General features: G+C 44.8%; 2 protein-coding genes across 3 annotated transcripts; both read left to right on the top strand.

The window, feature by feature from the left end:
* The first annotated feature begins 75 nt into the window (after positions 1 to 75).
* On the top strand, positions 76 to 1,630 carry LOC108141299. Its single transcript, XM_017264564.2, has 6 exons — positions 76 to 358; positions 427 to 552; positions 608 to 754; positions 962 to 1,079; positions 1,133 to 1,302; positions 1,400 to 1,630. The coding sequence occupies exons 1-6, from the start codon at positions 157 to 159 to the stop codon at positions 1,576 to 1,578; spliced, it is 942 nt and encodes a 313-aa protein (XP_017120053.1). The 5' UTR covers positions 76 to 156; the 3' UTR covers positions 1,579 to 1,630.
* Positions 1,631 to 3,761: 2,131 nt separating this feature from the next.
* Positions 3,762 to 18,797, top strand: LOC108141491 (pikachurin). 2 transcript variants are annotated; one of them, XM_017264906.2, is made up of 15 exons: positions 3,762 to 4,284; positions 9,515 to 9,909; positions 11,323 to 11,439; positions 12,345 to 13,173; positions 13,348 to 13,463; positions 13,527 to 13,873; positions 13,932 to 14,121; positions 14,255 to 14,391; positions 14,453 to 14,670; positions 14,737 to 14,812; positions 14,876 to 15,028; positions 15,101 to 16,518; positions 16,583 to 16,684; positions 16,875 to 16,978; positions 17,040 to 18,797. In XM_017264906.2, the coding sequence occupies exons 2-15, from the start codon at positions 9,765 to 9,767 to the stop codon at positions 17,192 to 17,194; spliced, it is 4,107 nt and encodes a 1,368-aa protein (XP_017120395.1). In that variant the 5' UTR covers positions 3,762 to 4,284; positions 9,515 to 9,764; the 3' UTR covers positions 17,195 to 18,797. The 2 variants fall into 2 exon arrangements, with proteins under 2 accessions (XP_017120395.1, XP_041563349.1); XM_041707415.1 differs by lacking the exon at positions 3,762 to 4,284 and adding an exon at positions 8,360 to 8,535.
* Positions 18,798 to 18,961: the final 164 nt, after the last annotated feature.

Genomic DNA, 18,961 nt, shown 5'->3' with positions numbered 1-18,961 from the left:
AAAGAGAGCCGGACTCGCCCCCGCACAGCGGCCAGAATAAATGCGGCTCAATTAATCTTCATGAAGTGGCGAAATCAAAGACGCGCTCCGAAGTGACTTCGAGGTGGCCAAGACGAGAGCTTGGTATAGAAGGCTCCAGGCTGGTAAGCCGACAACATGTTGCTCGTGGGCCTGAAATATGCTTTGCTACTGGCTATTAGTGGCTGTATCCTGCTGAATCCAATCCTTGGTGCTGGGACAGAAAGTGACCAGGAGGTGCCCCACCGCATCTACCGACTCCTCGACGGACTCTCCGGCGAACGGAGGCTGAGTGCCAGCTCCACATTCGCCCTGCTCCTCTCCCAGTTCCTGATTAAACGTGAGCCCAATGAACCGTGCACTCGCGATACGGATGACGGATGTGCGTATTTATTTATGCCCTTGCAGAGAAACTGCGCTACGAAGCTCCCACGCGTTATGAACGGCAGCTCTACTACCATCTGCTGCACAGACTGGAGAACATCCGGACGGGATCCGGGGGATTGGTCCAGGAACCGGGTATCCAGGGGGAAAGTATGTTAACAACACTCGGAACTGTGTATTATTATTTATGCTAATTTTTGTGTAGTCCTTAGCATTGCCTTTCAAAGGAATGTGTTGCTGTTGCCTCCCTCGCTAAAATTGGGGGAACTGAATGCCAATGGGGACTACGAACAGCTGGCCGAAATCTATTCGAAAGTCGTTAACGAGGGGCAGCTCAATAGGACGCAATCGGGTGAGAAGGGGTGAATTATTCTCTTGGATTTGTTGCATTTAATAAGTGCAAAATTAGTAAGTAATATTTGGCAAATCAGATTGAAATATGATTAATATCATGCATAAAAACAATTTAACTGTTTGATTCGTATATAAATATTAAGTGCTTTTAAATAGTAAGTTTCAGAAATGAAGCCTTAAACTTAAAAATGCATATACCATTTAGATATCTGCCTGCGGGACGTTGTGGAGTTGAAGCCCCCGAACTGCAAGCTACTCTCCGGACAGTGTTTGGAGTTACTGACCAGTGATGCCCCGGCATATGGATACCAGAGGACCCACCAGTGAGTCTCTATGTTTTCTAGCAACGCGCCTTCCTAGTTCTATCTCCTCCAAGGGTACTGCTGCTCTATGTGCTGCAGCACCAGGTGTGTGCCCCCCATCTCAGTCCTCCACAGGTGTACGAACTGCTGGCCCGGAGTCAGTGCGACGAGGTGGAACGCGAGCAGAACGCCATCCGGAGCCTGGGGCTGCCAGTCGCCTATCGCGATCTGTATCTGGAGCAAGGTGAGCCGGGGTCAGTGGGTTGCAGAAGGGTATTCTAAGGACCATCCTTGCTGGTATCGCTGACACATATCTCTGCCACATATCTTTGCCACCACAGCCACCATCTGCGGGTTGTTTGGCTACAATGAGTTTGTCAACTGGCGCAACGTAATGGAAATTGGCAGCTGGCTGGCGGGGGATTCGCCGAAGGATAAATTGGCTGATGAAAACGATAGTCAGCACATAAGCGATTTGGCCTTGGTGTTCTTCGTAAATGCACTACTGCTGCTGCATTAGGTCCCCAAACAAACCCCATTATTTTTGCTTCGCTTGATAAGTCAATAAAGTGCCGCTTAATGCTTTTATGGTTGTGTCGATTTCAGCAAGTAGATTAGTTAATACTTTTGTTATTGAAGTGCATCGAGGAGCGAAGGGAAATGGGAGATACTTGGGGTTTAGTGGCGAAACGGAAACAACATTTGTAATGTGACACATTACTTGCGCTTGGCTGCCCGACTGATGGATATGCAGCAGGACGACAACTACGACGACAACACTTTCCATTACAAAATGCTCACACTGAAGTGGAATACTAATATTTGCCCTGACATACTCGAAAACATGGAAGCCGGAGCAGCGAAGCCCGAGGGCCTCCGGAAGGAAAGGGGTCGCCGCCTTGGTTTTGGGCCCTGGCTTATGCGTTCTGGGTTCGGGAGGTCCCCGTCTGGATATTAATGCCTCATTTGCTGAATGTCAAAGGGGATGGCAGTGTAACTAGGGGCGGGAAAATGCACCCACTAAGCCTGCAACAAAGGAATTGCACAAGCAGAAACTTATAGTACTTGACATACAAATTATACTTTGAAAACATATTTGATTTAAAATTGCTTTCAGTTTCTTCCCTTAAACTTAATAAAATCAAATTATGTTTACTCAGGAAAAAAAGTTAGCTTGAAAAATAAATTTAATAAATATTTTTCTCTTTGAAATGTGTGATTTATGACAAAGTACAATTATGTTACAATGAGGACCATGCTTAAGTATCAATAGCTAAATTTGTAGACTAGAAGTAGACTTTTAGCATTTTAGGAAGTATTTTAAACTTTTTTCAAAGCGACAAAAATCAAAATTCTGTAGGAACCACATCTTATATATGTTTTTATTACAATGCTTTCGTTTTATGATTACAATGCTTTCGACTGGTTTCAAAACGTTCTAGAGAGTTATTATATATTTCTGTGAGTGCAGACAGACACAAACACCCATACCCATATGTAGTTCCCTTTGTCGGGGGTCATGAAAAGCGTTGGGTCATTAGTAACGTTGACTTGTCGATGCAGCAACAACGCCGACAACAAACAGCAACAACGACAGCAATGCCGCAGACTTTCCAAGTCTCGGTTACCATCGTGGGGTGAGGATAGGGATAAGGGGATGTAGATTGGGTCCTGGACATGCCTGCATCCCCTCCAATACGTTCCTTTTTTATCATTTCTTTCGGTAGGCAAACATCAACCCCGTCAATAACCCTTGCAACCTGATCAGCTGACTTACTGGCCACTGGACAAACACCCCCTTCCCACAAATACACCCCCCACCCACCACAAGGCGTCTCGTGTTGTTTTTGTCCACGCGTGTCCTCGAGTTCATTATGGGCTTATGTCCCTTAAAGTGTTGCTGGCTCTCCGGAGGTGTTTATTGTCCTGTTAACTGTTAGCTGGCAGCGGCAACAACTAGCTGTTGTTTAACATTAAGTCTCTCTCGCCACACATCCATCACCGTTAACGTATCGCCTGTCTGTTGTTGTAATGCGAGCCCGAAATGTTTGGCCGCTGCTCTCTCTTCTGCGACGCATGCGTGTGTGCGAGAGCGCCTGAGAGAGCCCCCACCAGGCTAGACTTTTGGACGTGATAGAAAGGAAGAGAGGGAGCTCTTTAGAGTTGCCATGTAGGCCGCTTTAAAGTAGGGGGTTTTTAATCTTATTTAATTTGTTGAAAAACGATCCCTTAATTATTTAGGTACACTACAGGTCCCCATAAACACTTAATTTAATTTACTGAAAAGTTTATTTATTTATAAAATTTATATAATGGTCAATAAAGACTGGCACAACAACATTTCACAGACACTTTAACTTTGTCAGGATATTAACATCGTAGTTGTTGACCAACTGTTACGATTGTTTAAGACTGCTATACAGCTCAATCGAAAAATATTTACCAATATGGTCTTTTGAATCAATAAGACTTGGCAACCCTATTTTCCGAGCTAACGGTGCGAATTGAATTGGCGCCTCTTTACATGGCCGGATAATCGGCCAACGGATATTACAACAACGCCACGGACTAAGGACTCTCCGAGTCCGAACTGTCAGCCGAGGGTTTGTTTTTTTCCTGCGACTGCCTGGCGCTCTCTATCTTTTTCGGTCTCTCTCACATTCCCTGCCAAGTGGCATTTCCATTCCGTTTCGAAACTCATTCGCTCAGAAGTCTCCCGTCAATTAGAGTGTAAAAACGTTACGCTCCCCGAAAAACAAACGGAATCGGTCGAACGCCAGAAATCATCCGGATCCGCCGTCATCAGACATCCGCTCGCAGGATACAACCAAAATAATACATATACACACAGCCGTACAACAAATGCGATAAAGTAATACTACCAGGCGACTGGCCAAAACGTGCAAATCCCCCGTATTTGTAGATTTTCGAGTGCTCCGGATTGAAAATTCGCAAGTGCAATGTGAAAGTCAGCTTATACGACAGCTGAATGTGTCAGTGTGTGTGAGCTACCCCTCCCCTCCCCCCAGAGGAAGTGAGAGTGTGTGTGGGTGTGCAGGAGTGTGTAAATGTAAATACCACGAAAATCGCTGAACGCCGAAAAATAAAGCACAAGGAGGAGAAATCAGAAATCAGCGAGGACGAAGCAGAGCAACGGTACTTGGCCAGAGGCAGACCAAGAAGAAGAGGAAGAAGGACAAGAGCAGGAGCAACAGCAACAGCAAGCGTAAGGATTCGTCAGGATGTGTGTGTGTGTAGTTTAAGGAGACGGAAAAATGCGAAATGAAATAATGGAAATTTATGTGGCCTGCACATTTCAATTGGCCACTCCACTGCCTTTCCACACATACAAACACCCATATCCAAAACTCACACACGCGAGTCCCTCATCCATACACCATACGCCACTTTTATTTATTGCGATTTTTGGGTCAAACTAAAGTTGCAATGATGATGTTGATAATTACCAGTTCGTTCACATCGCCAGCAGTTCAAAAGTCTTTGGGGGAGTTCCCCTTTTCCGCCCACACGCACACAGAAGCACTCACGTAAAATCACCCACTCACAAACATACACACACACACACAGGGGCCCCCTCGAGCTGTATATGTATATGTGTATGAGTGTGTGCTTTTGTTTTAGTCCTTGGGTCCTTGCTGGGAAATTACTTTGTTGTTGTTGCCTTTGTTGGCATTATCGTTGTTGTTGTTGTTGTTGTTATTGTTGTTGCTGTCGTTGTGGCAAGGAACGCGGTCTTTGACAGCTTTCAAGTAAAACGCGCACCTGCGAATTCGCCATAAATTAGGCCCGCGTCCCGCATGTAGGAGGATATATATATTTAGTGCGACGTTAGGGCCGATTTCTAAGCACTCAAAGCGTAGGCAGGATAAGCCGCTAGAAAAACGCGCCAAACCTAAAGGCTATTACAGTGGAGACCAGGAATAAAATTCCTCCTACGACCCTATAACAATGAACAATGAAGTTTTCGATTAAATTAAAAAGCACCTTAAAGTATTTATTTATGTCAAATGCATTGCAAACTGAGAATGACAATTCATTTTAACGTCAATGCTTTTCTGAATTCAAGAGCATTTCATTTGTAAATTATGCTCTTTTCGACATACAACTATATTAATTTTATATTCCTATGTTTTTTTTTAGAATCTTACAAAAAGAGCCAATCTACTTACCACAATTGTAGTTCGCTTCATATTTTTAACTCATCTTTTTTATTCCTTTAATACGGAAAGCTAGAAAGCACAGTTTAGTATTTCAATGAAAGCTGAACAAAATATAAACTCTCGAATCCTTGGTAATTGAATACTTGAATTTAATTAAAACGGATGCAGGTAGAAGTTCAAAGGATGTCAATTGGGTTTTATCTGTTGCTGACCACTGAAATTTTTATTTAATTGGATCAATATTAACAGAATTGAAAACAAATATATCTCATCCTATTAATGTGGGCATTTATTTATGTTGTTACCTTGGACCATTGTAAAAGGTTTTAGATTTTAATCTGTGAACTATGAACAAGCTACGTTGTTGTTATAAGAGTTCGTGTTTTTAATTATGTATTCTTTTATGAAAAAGCCTTGTGTGAAAGGTTGTGTTTATCAGATTTCGTGCTTAAATGAAATTACAAAGTAATTTACTTTTTCTTTCTTAAAACGTGTCGTAAGCCTAAGGCTTCCCCCAAAACCACTTTAATGGGCTGGAATAGCGGCCAAGATTAGCCCAATTAACGTATCTCCACTGTGGTCTGTCGGTTGTCTCCTGCCTGTCATTTTGGCCGGTTTGGGGGAGCAGAAGTCTGGCATGCGTGAATCGAGTTTGTTCGAGTTCCTCCCCTCAAGAACCAACTTGATGTAACCCCCCATTGTTTTTGTGTGTATTTTGTGGTTGCTGGCCATCCAATTGGCTCTCCACGGATTTTGTGCTCTATTTACCTGCCTTATAAAAACACAATTTATTGCTGGACTAACGTTTTCCCTTTGTGCTTGGCTGCTGCCTCAGCTTCAGCTTCTGTTTTCTGTTTTCCGCTTTTGTGTCTGTTTCCATTTCTTTTCTTCTGCGTTTATTGTATTCCGCTGTTGCTGTTTTAGTTTTCACTCTGTTTTGTTTCGTTTCCAACTTAACTTTTCCGTTCTGTGGGTCTGATTCAGTTCGCCCGGGGACTTCCCCTTTATTGGCTCTCTGTATAAAGTTTTTGCGTGACATCAGCCATGGATATTATTCCGCTGGCTGCCATTTTGTTTGGCCTTGCTTGCCTTTTGAATCAATAAACTAGCCATGGAATCGAGAGCAGCTTCTAAATAATAGAAAAGCAGCCGAGGTTTAGGTTTTCCCTTCTCCCGAATTTTTCCGACCACAAAGGCCACTTAGTCAGTGGAAAAATCGCTCAGAAACGGGAAACACTTTATGTGCAGAAAATAATTTGGTTACCAGTTATCCGGCTCACTTTCACTGTAGCCCCATAGTTTTTGGGCATATCTCTGGACAAAAGTTTCCGCCTCTCCAGAGCAATTTGATCATTTGTTTTGGTCGGAACTCTGGTATTCGAGCAAAAAATTCAGCCTCGCCTCACTTTGTGGTCACGTAGTATCCAGTGGGAGAAAGTTTTGAGTTTACGATTTACGATGCATAAACTTTATCCCAGAGCTTTCACTCAACTCAAATAAAAGTCGGTAATCTGTGATAAATGACCCCGGCGACGAATATGGATTCCGTGAAGCCAACTATCAGATATCATAATCAAAATCAGACATCGACGATGAGTGGCCGATGCCCAATGAGCTCTTAATTGTGTAATTAAATCACTGCCGCTTGAAGTATTCATTTTTGTCCATTAGGCTAATTGGGTGGATCAACTTTTTCGCAAAAGAAGCATTAAGAATTGATAGTCGTGGAGTCGGTTTTGTGTGGATTGGAGCGACGGCCTATTATTCTCGATACCAATGCGTTCTAATTAGTTTCTGAGGTCGCATTTTCCAGGCAAATGGACGCACGTTTTTGTGTCGCTGCTTACCTGAATAATGAGTTTTCCATCCACACATGGACGTATATGCATTTGGGCTCTTTAAAATGGAAGGGGGGAAGGGGAAGTGGAGGTATATGGGGGAATCCCCAACTGGCACCCACACAAAAGCGACGGGCTTCAACATTCTACATTGCTGGCCATTCGGAGGCGTCGTACCGGAAAGAAATGCCATTAAAAACGCAATAAAAATGCAAAAAACACAAAAATAAAAGGGGTAGGTGGTGGATGTGGGGAAATCCCGAATGAAAGAAATGCGAAAATATAACGTACAGAGTGCGCAAATACAAACGTACAAAAAGAAGTATGTGGGTAGTATGTCAACTTCTCTGCACCGTCTGTGAGTAGTGGGTGTGCGGCTGTGTGTGTGTAAATAGCCAAGGTGGAAAAATCGATATAAATGAATACGGCAACATTTGGTCGCCCCCAAAAAAACGAAAAACGAAACCTCGACTGACTCAACTTGAGACACTGCGGAATGGCGATGGGTTTTTTAGCCCTTACGTCAAACTTATAAAAAAAACGAAAAGTTTTTTTGCACGCACAACCATCACGAGTGCTTACCCACTCATACCCCACCCATCCACACACACACACACACATTTATGCAGCAAAGGAAAACCCCAAGGGGGGAAAGAGGTGGTGGAAGCCCCCGAGGTCGTAGGCAGTCAGCGCGAGTTTAAGCGCAGGCATATGAGAATTGCCATAAAAATATATAGTACGCGTGCAGCGGGGCTTCAACAACGATTGCAAGCTTACCCTAACTGATTTTTAAGATGTGTTAAGGGAGGGTCCTATAAGCTATATTTCGAAGGGGTATAGTTACGTGCTTAAGATTTTTCTTGCATCAAGCTGATATAAATTAAACAAATAGTTACTCTAATGTAGAAATGATTTCGATAGCAAATTTCTAAAGTTTCTATGATGTTTCCATTATCGATTTGGCTACAATTTTAAATACCATTTTGAAATGTCATCTTAGTTCCTTGTTCTTTCATTACAAACATTAACTTGTGACCATTTTCTTCTAATTTCAACAATAGAACAATAGGGTATGTATTCTTCAAATTTAAAAAAAGATGGTCACAAGTAGCTGTTTCGTAATAAAAGCATAAAGAGCTAAGATTATGCCTTCATCTATTTTTATCCACTTAGGATGGTACACGAATGAAACACCAAAATATCGCAGCATCAGCACAAACAGTTAATAGAAGCAACTTCCAGTTGGTTTAGCTTAATTAATCAAATCAAACATCCGTTCGTCTGGGGGACTTCCTGAATCTGTTTGCCTTGTTGTTCCCGGTGGGGCACCAAAGAGTATAAATAAATAAGGCAGGAAAACAAAGAGTGGGAAAGAAAGAAGAGCAATCGCAGCGGCGACAGCAACAGCGAAGCCAAAACCGAAACAGCGGAGATGCTGCGGCTGCAATGTTTACCCCAGTAAGTATGCTACACATTTCTCGAGCACGGGTTAAGTGCTATGCCCGAGCGATAGAGATAGCACTACGTCCGATAGAGAGAGAGAGAAAAAGAAAGGAAAAAGAGAAGGCAGATGTGTGTGCCACCAAGGCTTAACAGCATTTGCACGCGTCTCCCTGCCAACTTTGAGACATTTGACATTTCAATTTCAAATTGGCCAGCAGAAAAAAGTCCCGAAAACGGACATCGAATATTTGAAATTTTCCGATTTCGATTTTTCCATCGCCTACCTACTGTTGCTATCTGCGAGTATATCTATGCCCATGTCCGCTTGTTTGCCTTCCAATGCTGGGTACACACATTGCCGAATTGTGTTCGTATTGATTTCTAATTACTCGGCCACACAGTATTTGGCTTAAGGTAGGACAGGTGGGCAGGTTGCGGGCTAGGGTTTGGGCAGTAGGAGTGGCCGCACTCGATGGTGGCTTTGTCTATTTGTTGTGGCGGCGTTGCCATGGTGGCTCCTATTGATTTTACCAACGCCATGAATCATGCCAAAGCTCAAGCCTATGCCCCTGTCTACAGAGAGAGAAAATAATGTGCTAAATTCTAAACTTTCCAGGGGAAAATTCGTGTTGTAGTCTTTGCACCGCTTAAAAAATTTATTCATTATAATACAAATTTTATAAAACTAGGATCTATTTCACAATCTATTTCACAGAAATTTACTGGTTTTAAAAAAATAATATATCCTACGAGGGTTAACCAATGCGTACGTCCTACTTTATTTTTCAAGTGCCTCATGCCTCATGCTTACCACAGTGTTCTCCCCACTCCCTTTCCACCTGCGATGTTTCATTTGGCCACTGCGTGTTTAGCAATTTGTGGTTATATTATAATGACCACTTGATTTGCGTTTGCGTTGGCTTGAGCTCTTGCCTTTGCTTTTACCGCCTACTAATTGCGCGCTTGTGTTGCGTTTGTGTGTGTGTACTTTCAGGTGCTAGTAGCAGGAACAGGAGCAACAGTCGCGGAGGCAACGTTGAGACGCATGCACGCTCCATGCTCGCCGCTGGCTGATGGCCAAAGGACTTGGAATAGGAACCGCAATCGGAACTGGGACTCCAGCGAAAGAAGCAGCAGCAGCAGCAGCAGCAGTAGCAGCAGTCCAACTCAACTGAATTGAAGAGGAACCGAATCGCCGCATCAAGCATACGCCCCATTGCGCACACCTGTCGACAGAGTGCAGCATGTCAACTTCAAAGCATCATCATTACCATGGAGTCCTCCTCTCCATGTGGCTCCTCCTCCTGCTATCGTCATCCTCGACATCATCATCATTGGTCAGCGCCGCAGTGAGTGCGATTGCGGAGCCGGAGGAGGCGGCATTCCAAGGTGCGTTTGACATCAAAGCCCCCTATCGTGTCCCGCCCATCGCCCATCGCCAAGTGCCTAATTGTGGAAATTTGGGTATTTGGAATTCGGTATTTGGCACTGGCATTCAGTTTTGAAGGGCCACCCACCTTCGGCCCCATCGACATATCAATAAACGAGGCCCTATTGTGTGGCCTTTGACATTAATGAGCGACTTAATTATGCGTGAGAGTGGGCCAAAAACCAGAAAACCAAAGTGTGGGACCGAACGTTATGCAATAGCTCTTGTCAAATTTCCAGAACCCAGAACCCAGCAGCCAGGAGCATAGGGGCGAATCAGGCGAATGTCAGTGGCGACGATGCTGATGTGTGCTGCTGACACTTCGATTTCAATTGCATACAAAATGCGATTTTTCAATTTCAATTTGAATACGCAATGCACAGCCAGCGGGCAAAGGAGTTTCAAAGGGGTCGAGCACAGCTCATGTGTGCATATGCAAATGGGTTCGGGTTCGGAAGTTCGGGTGTTCTGTGTTCTGTGTCCAGTGCACTTTAATCGTCCCCACAGTTGCTTAATCAACTAGCAAGCCTGCATGCATGCACGAGCTTTGTCCAGCCCCCTTCTACGCCCCTGTGCGCTTCCTTTTGCCCCTCTTGCCCCTTTTGATGGCACTTTAACAGAGTAGCTGACGTGTTCGTGTCTCCATCTTCAGAAAGTGCCTCTGTGTTCGTTCCATTTAATACAATGTGTGACGTAAGTGCCGGGCCACTCGGGCGTATGCGTAATGCTTGTAATGTTTTACTTTTTACGAGTTCTTCTCTCCAGCATTTCCTCCATTTGCAGTGGCACACAATTTCGGTGTCAAGTGAGTGCCGAGAAAGCAAACTGAATGGCTGTGATTTTGATTCACCTCCTCTGCCTATGGAATTTGCATTTAAATTGCCAACGAAATCGAACAGAGAACGAAAGAAAAACTTTTCCATTGCTGCTAACCAAACTACCTAGAAGTATCGGCCATCTGAGTTGTTTAAGTAGTCATTATGAATATGTGCACGGGGGAATGGGCTGCCATGGCCAACAGTAAATTACGAAAAGCGTATGCTATAGTCAGGACCAGACCAAAACCAGGCCCAAAGTCCTTAAAGCTTATTAGAATTTATTGCGGACACGTCGGTCACACCCAGGAACACACACACTCGGCTGCAGGAACAAAACGGAGACATAGACGTAGTTGTAGACACGGACACGCAGGCAGACAGGACACACTCAACTAAACGCAACTGAAGTGAACTGAAATTATGAACCGAATCGACTCTCCGAGGCGACTCGACCAAAAACCGGGCCAAACCCAAAGTTGCCACCAGCAAACGGACTGAAAACCCATCCATATATGCCACAATGCCAACTGAACAATCCCCTTTAACCCTCCACAGGCCACTGTGGACACACCAGCCCCTGCGAACAGCTATGCTACGAGATCCACGATGGAATGTACGAGTGCGACTGCATCGAGGGCTATGAGCTGAACAAGAACGGTTACAGCTGTCAAGGTGCGTTCTGGGATGCCTGTTTCCTGGGTTGGAAATATGAATGGGACGGGTTTTGACCCCACCTGACCACAAAATTGATTTGCCATTTTGTGTTATTATTTGGAAATCACCCTGTAATGAATGGTACTGGCCATCCAAGTGGGCTGGATTAGCCCACAAATAACTTTTGCATGCCCCCCTTCTGTTATTATTCATTTTTGTTCAACTTGTATGGGGAATTATTATTTTGTGATTGTTCGCCCTTTACAATCCTGCTGCCCCCCGGCAGGCCGACAAATTGATATTTTTGTGTTGTTATTTGGTATTACTGTATTTTCCATTTAATTTGTGCATTTTCGAAAATGTGTCCAAAAAATTACATGGCATACAAGCAGTTAGCTTTTAACAAGGAATACTCTTTCATAAAAGCAGACAAGTATGGTTTAAAGGATCTGTTCAAGCTTTAAAGTGAATCGGTCACGAACTTCAGAAATATCGGATTATTGCATTTCAATTATTAATTGCACTCTTAAAGTAAACCAGTTAAAGCCAACTTTGAAAATTAAAGTATTTTCTGAATTAAATATGTTGTAATAGTAATAGTTTTTCACATTTATTGGTCATTTTCAAAAAAGGGTAATACTAGCAAATAACAAATGCTTCAAGTATTACAAGAGTTACTAGAGGGAAAATTCAGTTTTAAAAGAATTCATTTTCAGGACAACATAAGTTATTTATAGGGAATACAAACTATGGAAACTTGACTGCATGTATTTCGAATTAATTAAAGTATTTCCTACTCAGAGCATTCATATATTTATTATCTCCAATTTACCCTGTTTATTTACTGAATTTAATTAAAATGGGTGACTTGATGCGTTCATTCTGATGTGCACTCCGTAACTTGATCCATTTCGATTTTCCAGTAATTAACGCCACTGCCAACGGTTTGGATGGGCGTGGCAAGTCGGACGAGGATGTGCTCTACCAGAAGGGCGCCTCGTTCAGCGCCAAGTTGGCCAACGACGACGGTGTTGGCAAGTCGATGGCCCAGTCGCCGTTCGCCGGGCCCACATCGCAATCCGCCTCGCCGGCGGGCAACGGCAATGGAGAAGATGAGTCCGGGTCGGAGAGCGACAGCTACGATTACGGCGAGCTGGAGGACAACAATTCGGAGACACAGGAGCAACAGCAGCAATCGCTGAATCTTCAGCAACAGCAACAGCAGCGGCAGCAGCAGCAGCAACAGAAAGTCAATTCAAACGATTACTACATATCAGCGGAGAGCATCAACTTCAATTCGGAGTCGGAGGGCCAGGAGGTGGATGTGGCCGACTTCAAGGCGGCCAGCACCACTCCCTCCGTTTCAGCCCCGCCCCCGACTCCCAGCAGAAGCACCACAAGCACCACAAGGGCCACAACCACCACCACGACCACCAGGAGATCCCCCACGGCCACCGAAGCCTCGAGGGGAGCCCAGAACCAAGTGGATGTGGATTATGGCAGCGACGACTATAGCTACAGCTACAAGTCGGACATGTCCGTCTACGACGATGTCAACAATAATCAATTAAACTTAAGACGCAACAGCAACAGCAAATCGCAAACATATCAGCAGACAAGCAATACGAACACGGCCAAGAGCAGGAGGAAGAACCCCAGCATAACCAGCAATAAGGTCCAAATGCATATCACCAGAGAGTCCACCAATCTGGGCAACATATCAGGAGTGGGAGCAGCCATGGCAACAGACAGGTGGGTCACACAAGCACGGCGTGGGGTAAATTCCTTAACAAATTTAGGGACAACACAGTCCTTTGGCTCTTACGAAATCCCATTCTTTGTTGGTCATGTGCATTATAAGTATGCATTTTGTGGTTGTCAAAGCAGTTGTTCAAAACTAAATTAATGTATTGTTATGTACTCCAGCTCGCCCACTTGCAATCTCGACTGTGGCTCCGATGGAATCTGTGCCTTGGAGGCCACTGCCGCCAGCTCTCGCTGTCTTTGTCCATTTGGTAAATCGGGTGCAGGTTGCCAGGAAGGTAAGTGGATCTTTTATATACAGAATCGTATAAGCATTGCCATGATGATTATTTGACCCACAGATATCCGAGCCCATGTACCGCGTTTTGCCAAGCGATCTTGGCTAGCATTTCCAGCCCTGCATGGCGCCTACAAACACGTTCAGCTGCGCATCGAATTCCGTCCAGAGTCTTTTGACGGCATTATCCTATTAAGCGGAGAACGCGACGATCTTACGGGCGACTTTATGGCTCTTTTATTGAACAAGGGTTTCGTGGAGTTCTGGTTCGACTGCGGCTCCGGCGTGGGCAGCGTTCGATCCAGGGAGACCATCCTGCTAAACGAATGGAACTCGGTAATCATCTACCGTCATCGATGGGATGCCTGGCTAGTGCTTAACCACGGAACCAAGGTCCAGGGCAGATCGAATGTGAGTTATATTGTTTTTATTTCCAAAACCATTTCTTTATAAATTAAATCCCCTCCAGGGCTTGTTCTCACGCATCACCTTTCGGGAACCCGTATTTTTGGGTGGAATAGGCAACATTACTGGATTGGCCAAACGACTGCCTCTAGCCGAGGGTTTTGCCGGCTGCATTCGTCGTTTTGTGGCCAACGAACATGACTACAAGTTTACAGAGCACCCGTTGGGCGATGTCATAAATGGCTTTGATATACGTAAGTTATGACGTTACAGCTTCGATTTAAGGATTGGATCTCTTTTTGAGATCACGTCGGGGTCACCAAATGATGTTTTGGTGAAGCGCAAAGGCTTCCATAAAGATTTCTAACTCCTTCTTACAACCCACAGAGGACTGTTCCACCGACAAGTGCGTGAGATATCCTTGCCAGCATGGTGGCAAGTGCCTACCCTCGGATCAGGGTGCCATCTGCCTGTGTCCCATTGGTTTTGTTGGAGATCTGTGCGAGATTCGAATGGACCTACAGGTGGGTGTTCCTAGAGGATTTCTTCTCCCTTTGTGGTTTTAATAAAGCTTAATTTTAATAGGTTCCCGCCTTCAATGGCTCTTCGTTCTTGCGCTATGCTCCCCTGGGCGATAGTGCCCTTATTTGGTTGGAGCTTAAGGTGACTTTGAAACCCGAACAGGCAGATGGTTTAGTCCTCTACTCAGGTCCGGAACACCGGGGAGATTTTATAGCCCTTTACCTGAACGATGGCTTTGTGGAGTTTGCCTTCGATCTCGGCAGTGGCCCAGCTCTAGTACGGTGAGTAGACAATTGTGTAATATTTTAAGGACCTTTCTAATTGCATGTCTTTCTTTCTTTTACCAGGAGTGAACATTCCGTGAGTCTGGGTCAATGGCACACCATCAAGATCTCTCGAACAGCTCGACTGGCGGTGCTCAAGGTGGGAAAGTCTCGAGAGTCCTTTAACTTCCCTTACTTACCTATTGCATTTCCAATCCCAAAGGTGGATCAGCACCAGGAGGTCATGACCATCTCGTCCAATGGCTTCTGGCACTTGTCGCTGGACCAGAATCTCTTTGTGGGCGGCGTTAACCACATGGATCGCCTGCCTCTGGACCTCAAGTACAAACCCTTCTTTGTGGGCTGCATCCAGAGGGTGAGTTGTAGTAGACGGCAACCCCCTCTTTCTTCAATACCATTGTTTACTTTTGTTCTCCTCTCACTCCAGATTGACATCAATGGGCACTCGCTGGGCATTGTGGCGGAAGCTTTGGGGGGCAGCAACATCGGCAACTGCCCCCACGCCTGTGTGGCACGACCCTGCGGCCCTCTGGCGGAGTGTGTGCCGCAGATGGAGAGCTACGAGTGCCGCTGCAGCATACACAACGAGCGATGCAACAAGGCCGCCGAGGTCCCGCTGGAGCAGCTTCCCGAGCTGAACATCCACAAGTCGAAGGTCCTCGAGACGAAGGACAATGGCGAGGAGGCAGTGAAGAAGGTGTCTGCCTGGGCGCACAAGAAGCATGCGAAGAAGCACAGGAATTTGCATAAGCCAACCCCTGCTACGAGCACAAGTACTTCGACCACCACAACCACCGAAGCCCCTGAGCGATTGGAGGCAGCCACTGCGGGGGCTCTAAGCAACGAGGAAATCGAAGATGATATCATATTCCGCTTTGTGCAGCAGCAACAGCAGCAGCAGGAGGAGATCAAGAAGCAGCAGATGTCTTCTACTGCCCCACCTGCCACCACCACTAGCAAACCCAAGCCCAAGCCCAGGTTGGCCGGGAAACACCATGCCAGCAAACATGAGCACCACCAGAAACCAAACGCAGCCTTCACGCGCAAGCTTAGTCGCCTGCCCACCCACTACGAGAGTTTCCAGACGAACCCCGACAGCGACATCCTCACCTTCGAGGACAACAACGACTGGGTGGCCAGTCTGCAGCAGCAGGAGTACGGCGATGCCATGGCGGCCAGTCAGGCGCCATTTGCAGGGGAGGAATTAAACGGAAACCCTCCTCCAATCACCAAGTCGAATGACAAGAACGAAGGTGATGATGAGGACGACGCCTTTGTGTTTGACGAGTCGCTGTTTGACGCCTCCGACGGCACGGAGGAGTACCAGCGCAAGCAGCTGGCCCAGGACATGAAGCGCATTCTGTCCAACTCGAATACGCACTCCAGTCACAAGAAGGCGGAGGTCCAGTTCCCATCAGATGGGAAGCTCAGTCCAGATGGAGTCTCCCCCAACGAAGATACCTCTCAGTACAGCGACGACTACAACGAAGATGAGCTCCTCACGCCCGTAATGCAGGCCGGGGAGGAGGAGGTGAAGCCGGATCAGCACGCATCCAGTACTCCACAGACCCACACCGACTGGAGTCTTCTGAAGAAGTTCGACCTGTCCGCTGAGCACCAGTCGCAAGTTCAAGGGGTGCGCAAGAATTTCGGAGCTTGCTTCGCCGGCAGCGATAGCTATTTCCACTACAACGACGCGGACACCATGAGCCAGGTGATCAGCTACAGCATCGACCTCAATCTGCGCATCAAGACGCACTCGGAGAATGGCGTGATCCTGTGGACAGGACGCCAGGCAACGACGGATGAGCATGCCGACTACCTTTCGCTTGGCATCGAACAGGGGTGAGTGGAAGATGGGGTTTCCATTTAACACGAAAGTAACCTATGTCTAATTTTTTTCTCCCAGATACTTACACTTCCGCTATGACTTAGGATCTGGTGAGGTGGACATCCGCTTCAATGGCACCAAGGTCAGCGATGGCTTGTGGCATCGTGTGAGAGCAATAAGGTAGGCTTATTTTACTTCCTCCTTACAATACTTACAGTCTAAAAAAACAAGGTTGTAAAGTACTTCCAACAGGTTTTAGGGGGTTATAACAATGATTGAAGGGGGGCTAAGATATAAAGTCCTAAAATGTAGTATACCAAAATTTAGTTCTGGAAACCAATGGATAAATTATTTACATCATTATTTGCAGGAACTCCCAAGAGGGATATCTTGAGGTGGATGGCAGAAAGACAGCCACTCTGAGGGCGCCGGGCAAACTTCGCCAGCTCAACACGGACACGGGTCTGTATGTGGGTAGGTGTCTCAAAGATAAAGGATCTCTATACAGAATACTATAGTTTAGTCCGTTTTGCAGGTGGCATGCCCGACGTGGGGTACTTCACGCACCAACGCTACTCCAGCGGCATCGTCGGCTGCATCTCGGAGATCGTGCTGGCCGGCGAAATGAAACTGAACTTCGACCCCAATACGCTGGGAACGGAGCACAACGTGGAGACGGGCCTCCTATGAAACGCTGCACGCACGCCTCAAGACTTTTGATATCGACTAGTTTAAATGTTATGTTAACCACACAAATGTCCTTTCGTCGGTTTGTGTTTGTACAAATACGCTTTTAAAACCAAAAAACAGAGAGAGAGAGAAACGCAAAGTTAGGGTGAGGAACATTTTTTTACACCAGGAGACGCAGCAGAGTCGAACTAAATCTAGAAGGGAAACATACTACATATTATATACAAGCATATTGAGTATATACAAAGGCATACATAGATATATATATATATATATTTAAAGCAGAGGAAACCAAATCGAAAAACCAAGGCACGCTTCGTATAGAGCCTGTGACTGTCAATACTTCAGATCGGAATAGTTTATATATAACTTTAGCAAAGGATTTATATCGATGAAGTGTAAGTCATATAGAATATGAAACAAGAGCGGAAAATCTGAGTAACCAAGCTGTCCATTTGGCGCGATTTGCGATTGGCGATAAACGAAATTGACGATTTACGATTAACGATCTACAAATCTCGATAGCGATACTTTAGTGTGTGGTCGCTTTTTTTGAACGAACCGTTACGCTTTAATATGCAGAGCTGCCATCTTTTTGTACCACACACACACAAAATTATACACACCACACTAACACGGTTACAAATGCAAATTGGCAATTCTTTCGTTTTTCGCATTGCTGTACCTTAAACTATGAACTGTAAACTGTATAACTGTACATTCTGTACTATTTGGCGCTTCTTGGAAGATCCAGTCCAAAATCGAACGAATCAAAGACCCGGAAGATGGTTAGATGGTAGATGATTTGAGATCAGATAAGGTATGAGATGAGGAAACAAACATATTAAGTGGTAAGTTAATAAATGTGTAGCCTGTACTAGCTCGTAAGTCGGCACACTCACACACACACACACACACACGTTCACACGACAACAAACACACGCCTGCCTATATTAACTTTTATATCAAAATCGTAAGATACTAAAGACACCAAAGAAACTTAAGACATACGTAAGGACACCAAAATATTACACTTAAACACTCGAACACACGCTGAACCAGAATTGAAACTTGTGAGCGATTTTTAACAATTTATACTACGATACAACAATACACACAACAGAAACAACAACAACAAACAACTAGCTAATGGAAAAAACAAAAAAAAAAAAACAAAAGCAAAGCAATTTAACAATCCCATAGCGAAATTTTTAAATGCGAGACAAACAACTAATCCGAATAGCCTGTTGAAAGAATTGTAAAAGAGCGAACAAAGTAAGGTAAAATGGTAAATAGAATTAACTAAGGAGGGAAACACGTTTGTATTCGTCTTATGAGTATAATTTTGTAGCTTAATGAGATAACAACCACGTATGTAGTTATATATACATCATAAACACATATGCGTAACTATATATGACTATGAGAAAAACTATAGAAAAAATGGCGTAAAATGAATAAAGAAATCACAACCACCAATCAATGTAAAACTAAATTAAACGACATTCAATGTAGCTTATTTATATGACAAATGGAAGTCGAGGCATTGAGATATTTAATTTCGTACATTGGTTTGCAGAAAATAAAGATAAAATAATTCTAATGTTGGTTTTTCTGTTTTGTTTTGCTTGCGCTCTTGGCTGTCTATTTTCAAATTTGAACTACGATCATATTTGCGGTTAACCGTTAGAACTGGTTCCACTTAAGCGGTTAACAGATTGAACTGGTTTGACAATGCATGGTAATCATTGGATCTGGTTCCGATGG

This window comes from Drosophila elegans, unplaced genomic scaffold, assembly GCF_018152505.1.
Source record: "Drosophila elegans isolate 14027-0461.03 unplaced genomic scaffold, ASM1815250v1 contig_183, whole genome shotgun sequence".
Lineage (NCBI taxonomy): Eukaryota > Metazoa > Arthropoda > Insecta > Diptera > Drosophilidae > Drosophila > Drosophila elegans.
Note: the sequence above shows the minus strand (reverse complement) of the source record. Positions and strands in the feature narration are given on the sequence as shown.

What these genes read in the sequence shown, in the direction of transcription:
- LOC108141491 (XM_017264906.2), top strand. Translation starts at nt 9,765, where the DNA reads ATGTCAACTTCAAAGCATCATCATTACCATGGAGTCCTCCTCTCCATG. An exon ending in CATAAATGGCTTTGATATAC is followed by an intron (nt 14,122 to 14,254) that starts GTAAGTTATGAC and finishes TACAACCCACAG; the next exon opens with AGGACTGTTCCACCGACAAG. An exon ending in CATCGTGTGAGAGCAATAAG is followed by an intron (nt 16,685 to 16,874) that starts GTAGGCTTATTT and finishes CATTATTTGCAG; the next exon opens with GAACTCCCAAGAGGGATATC.
- LOC108141299 (XM_017264564.2), top strand. Translation starts at nt 157, where the DNA reads ATGTTGCTCGTGGGCCTGAAATATGCTTTGCTACTGGCTATTAGTGGC. An exon ending in GCTCAATAGGACGCAATCGG is followed by an intron (nt 755 to 961) that starts GTGAGAAGGGGT and finishes TATACCATTTAG; the next exon opens with ATATCTGCCTGCGGGACGTT. An exon ending in CGATCTGTATCTGGAGCAAG is followed by an intron (nt 1,303 to 1,399) that starts GTGAGCCGGGGT and finishes TTGCCACCACAG; the next exon opens with CCACCATCTGCGGGTTGTTT.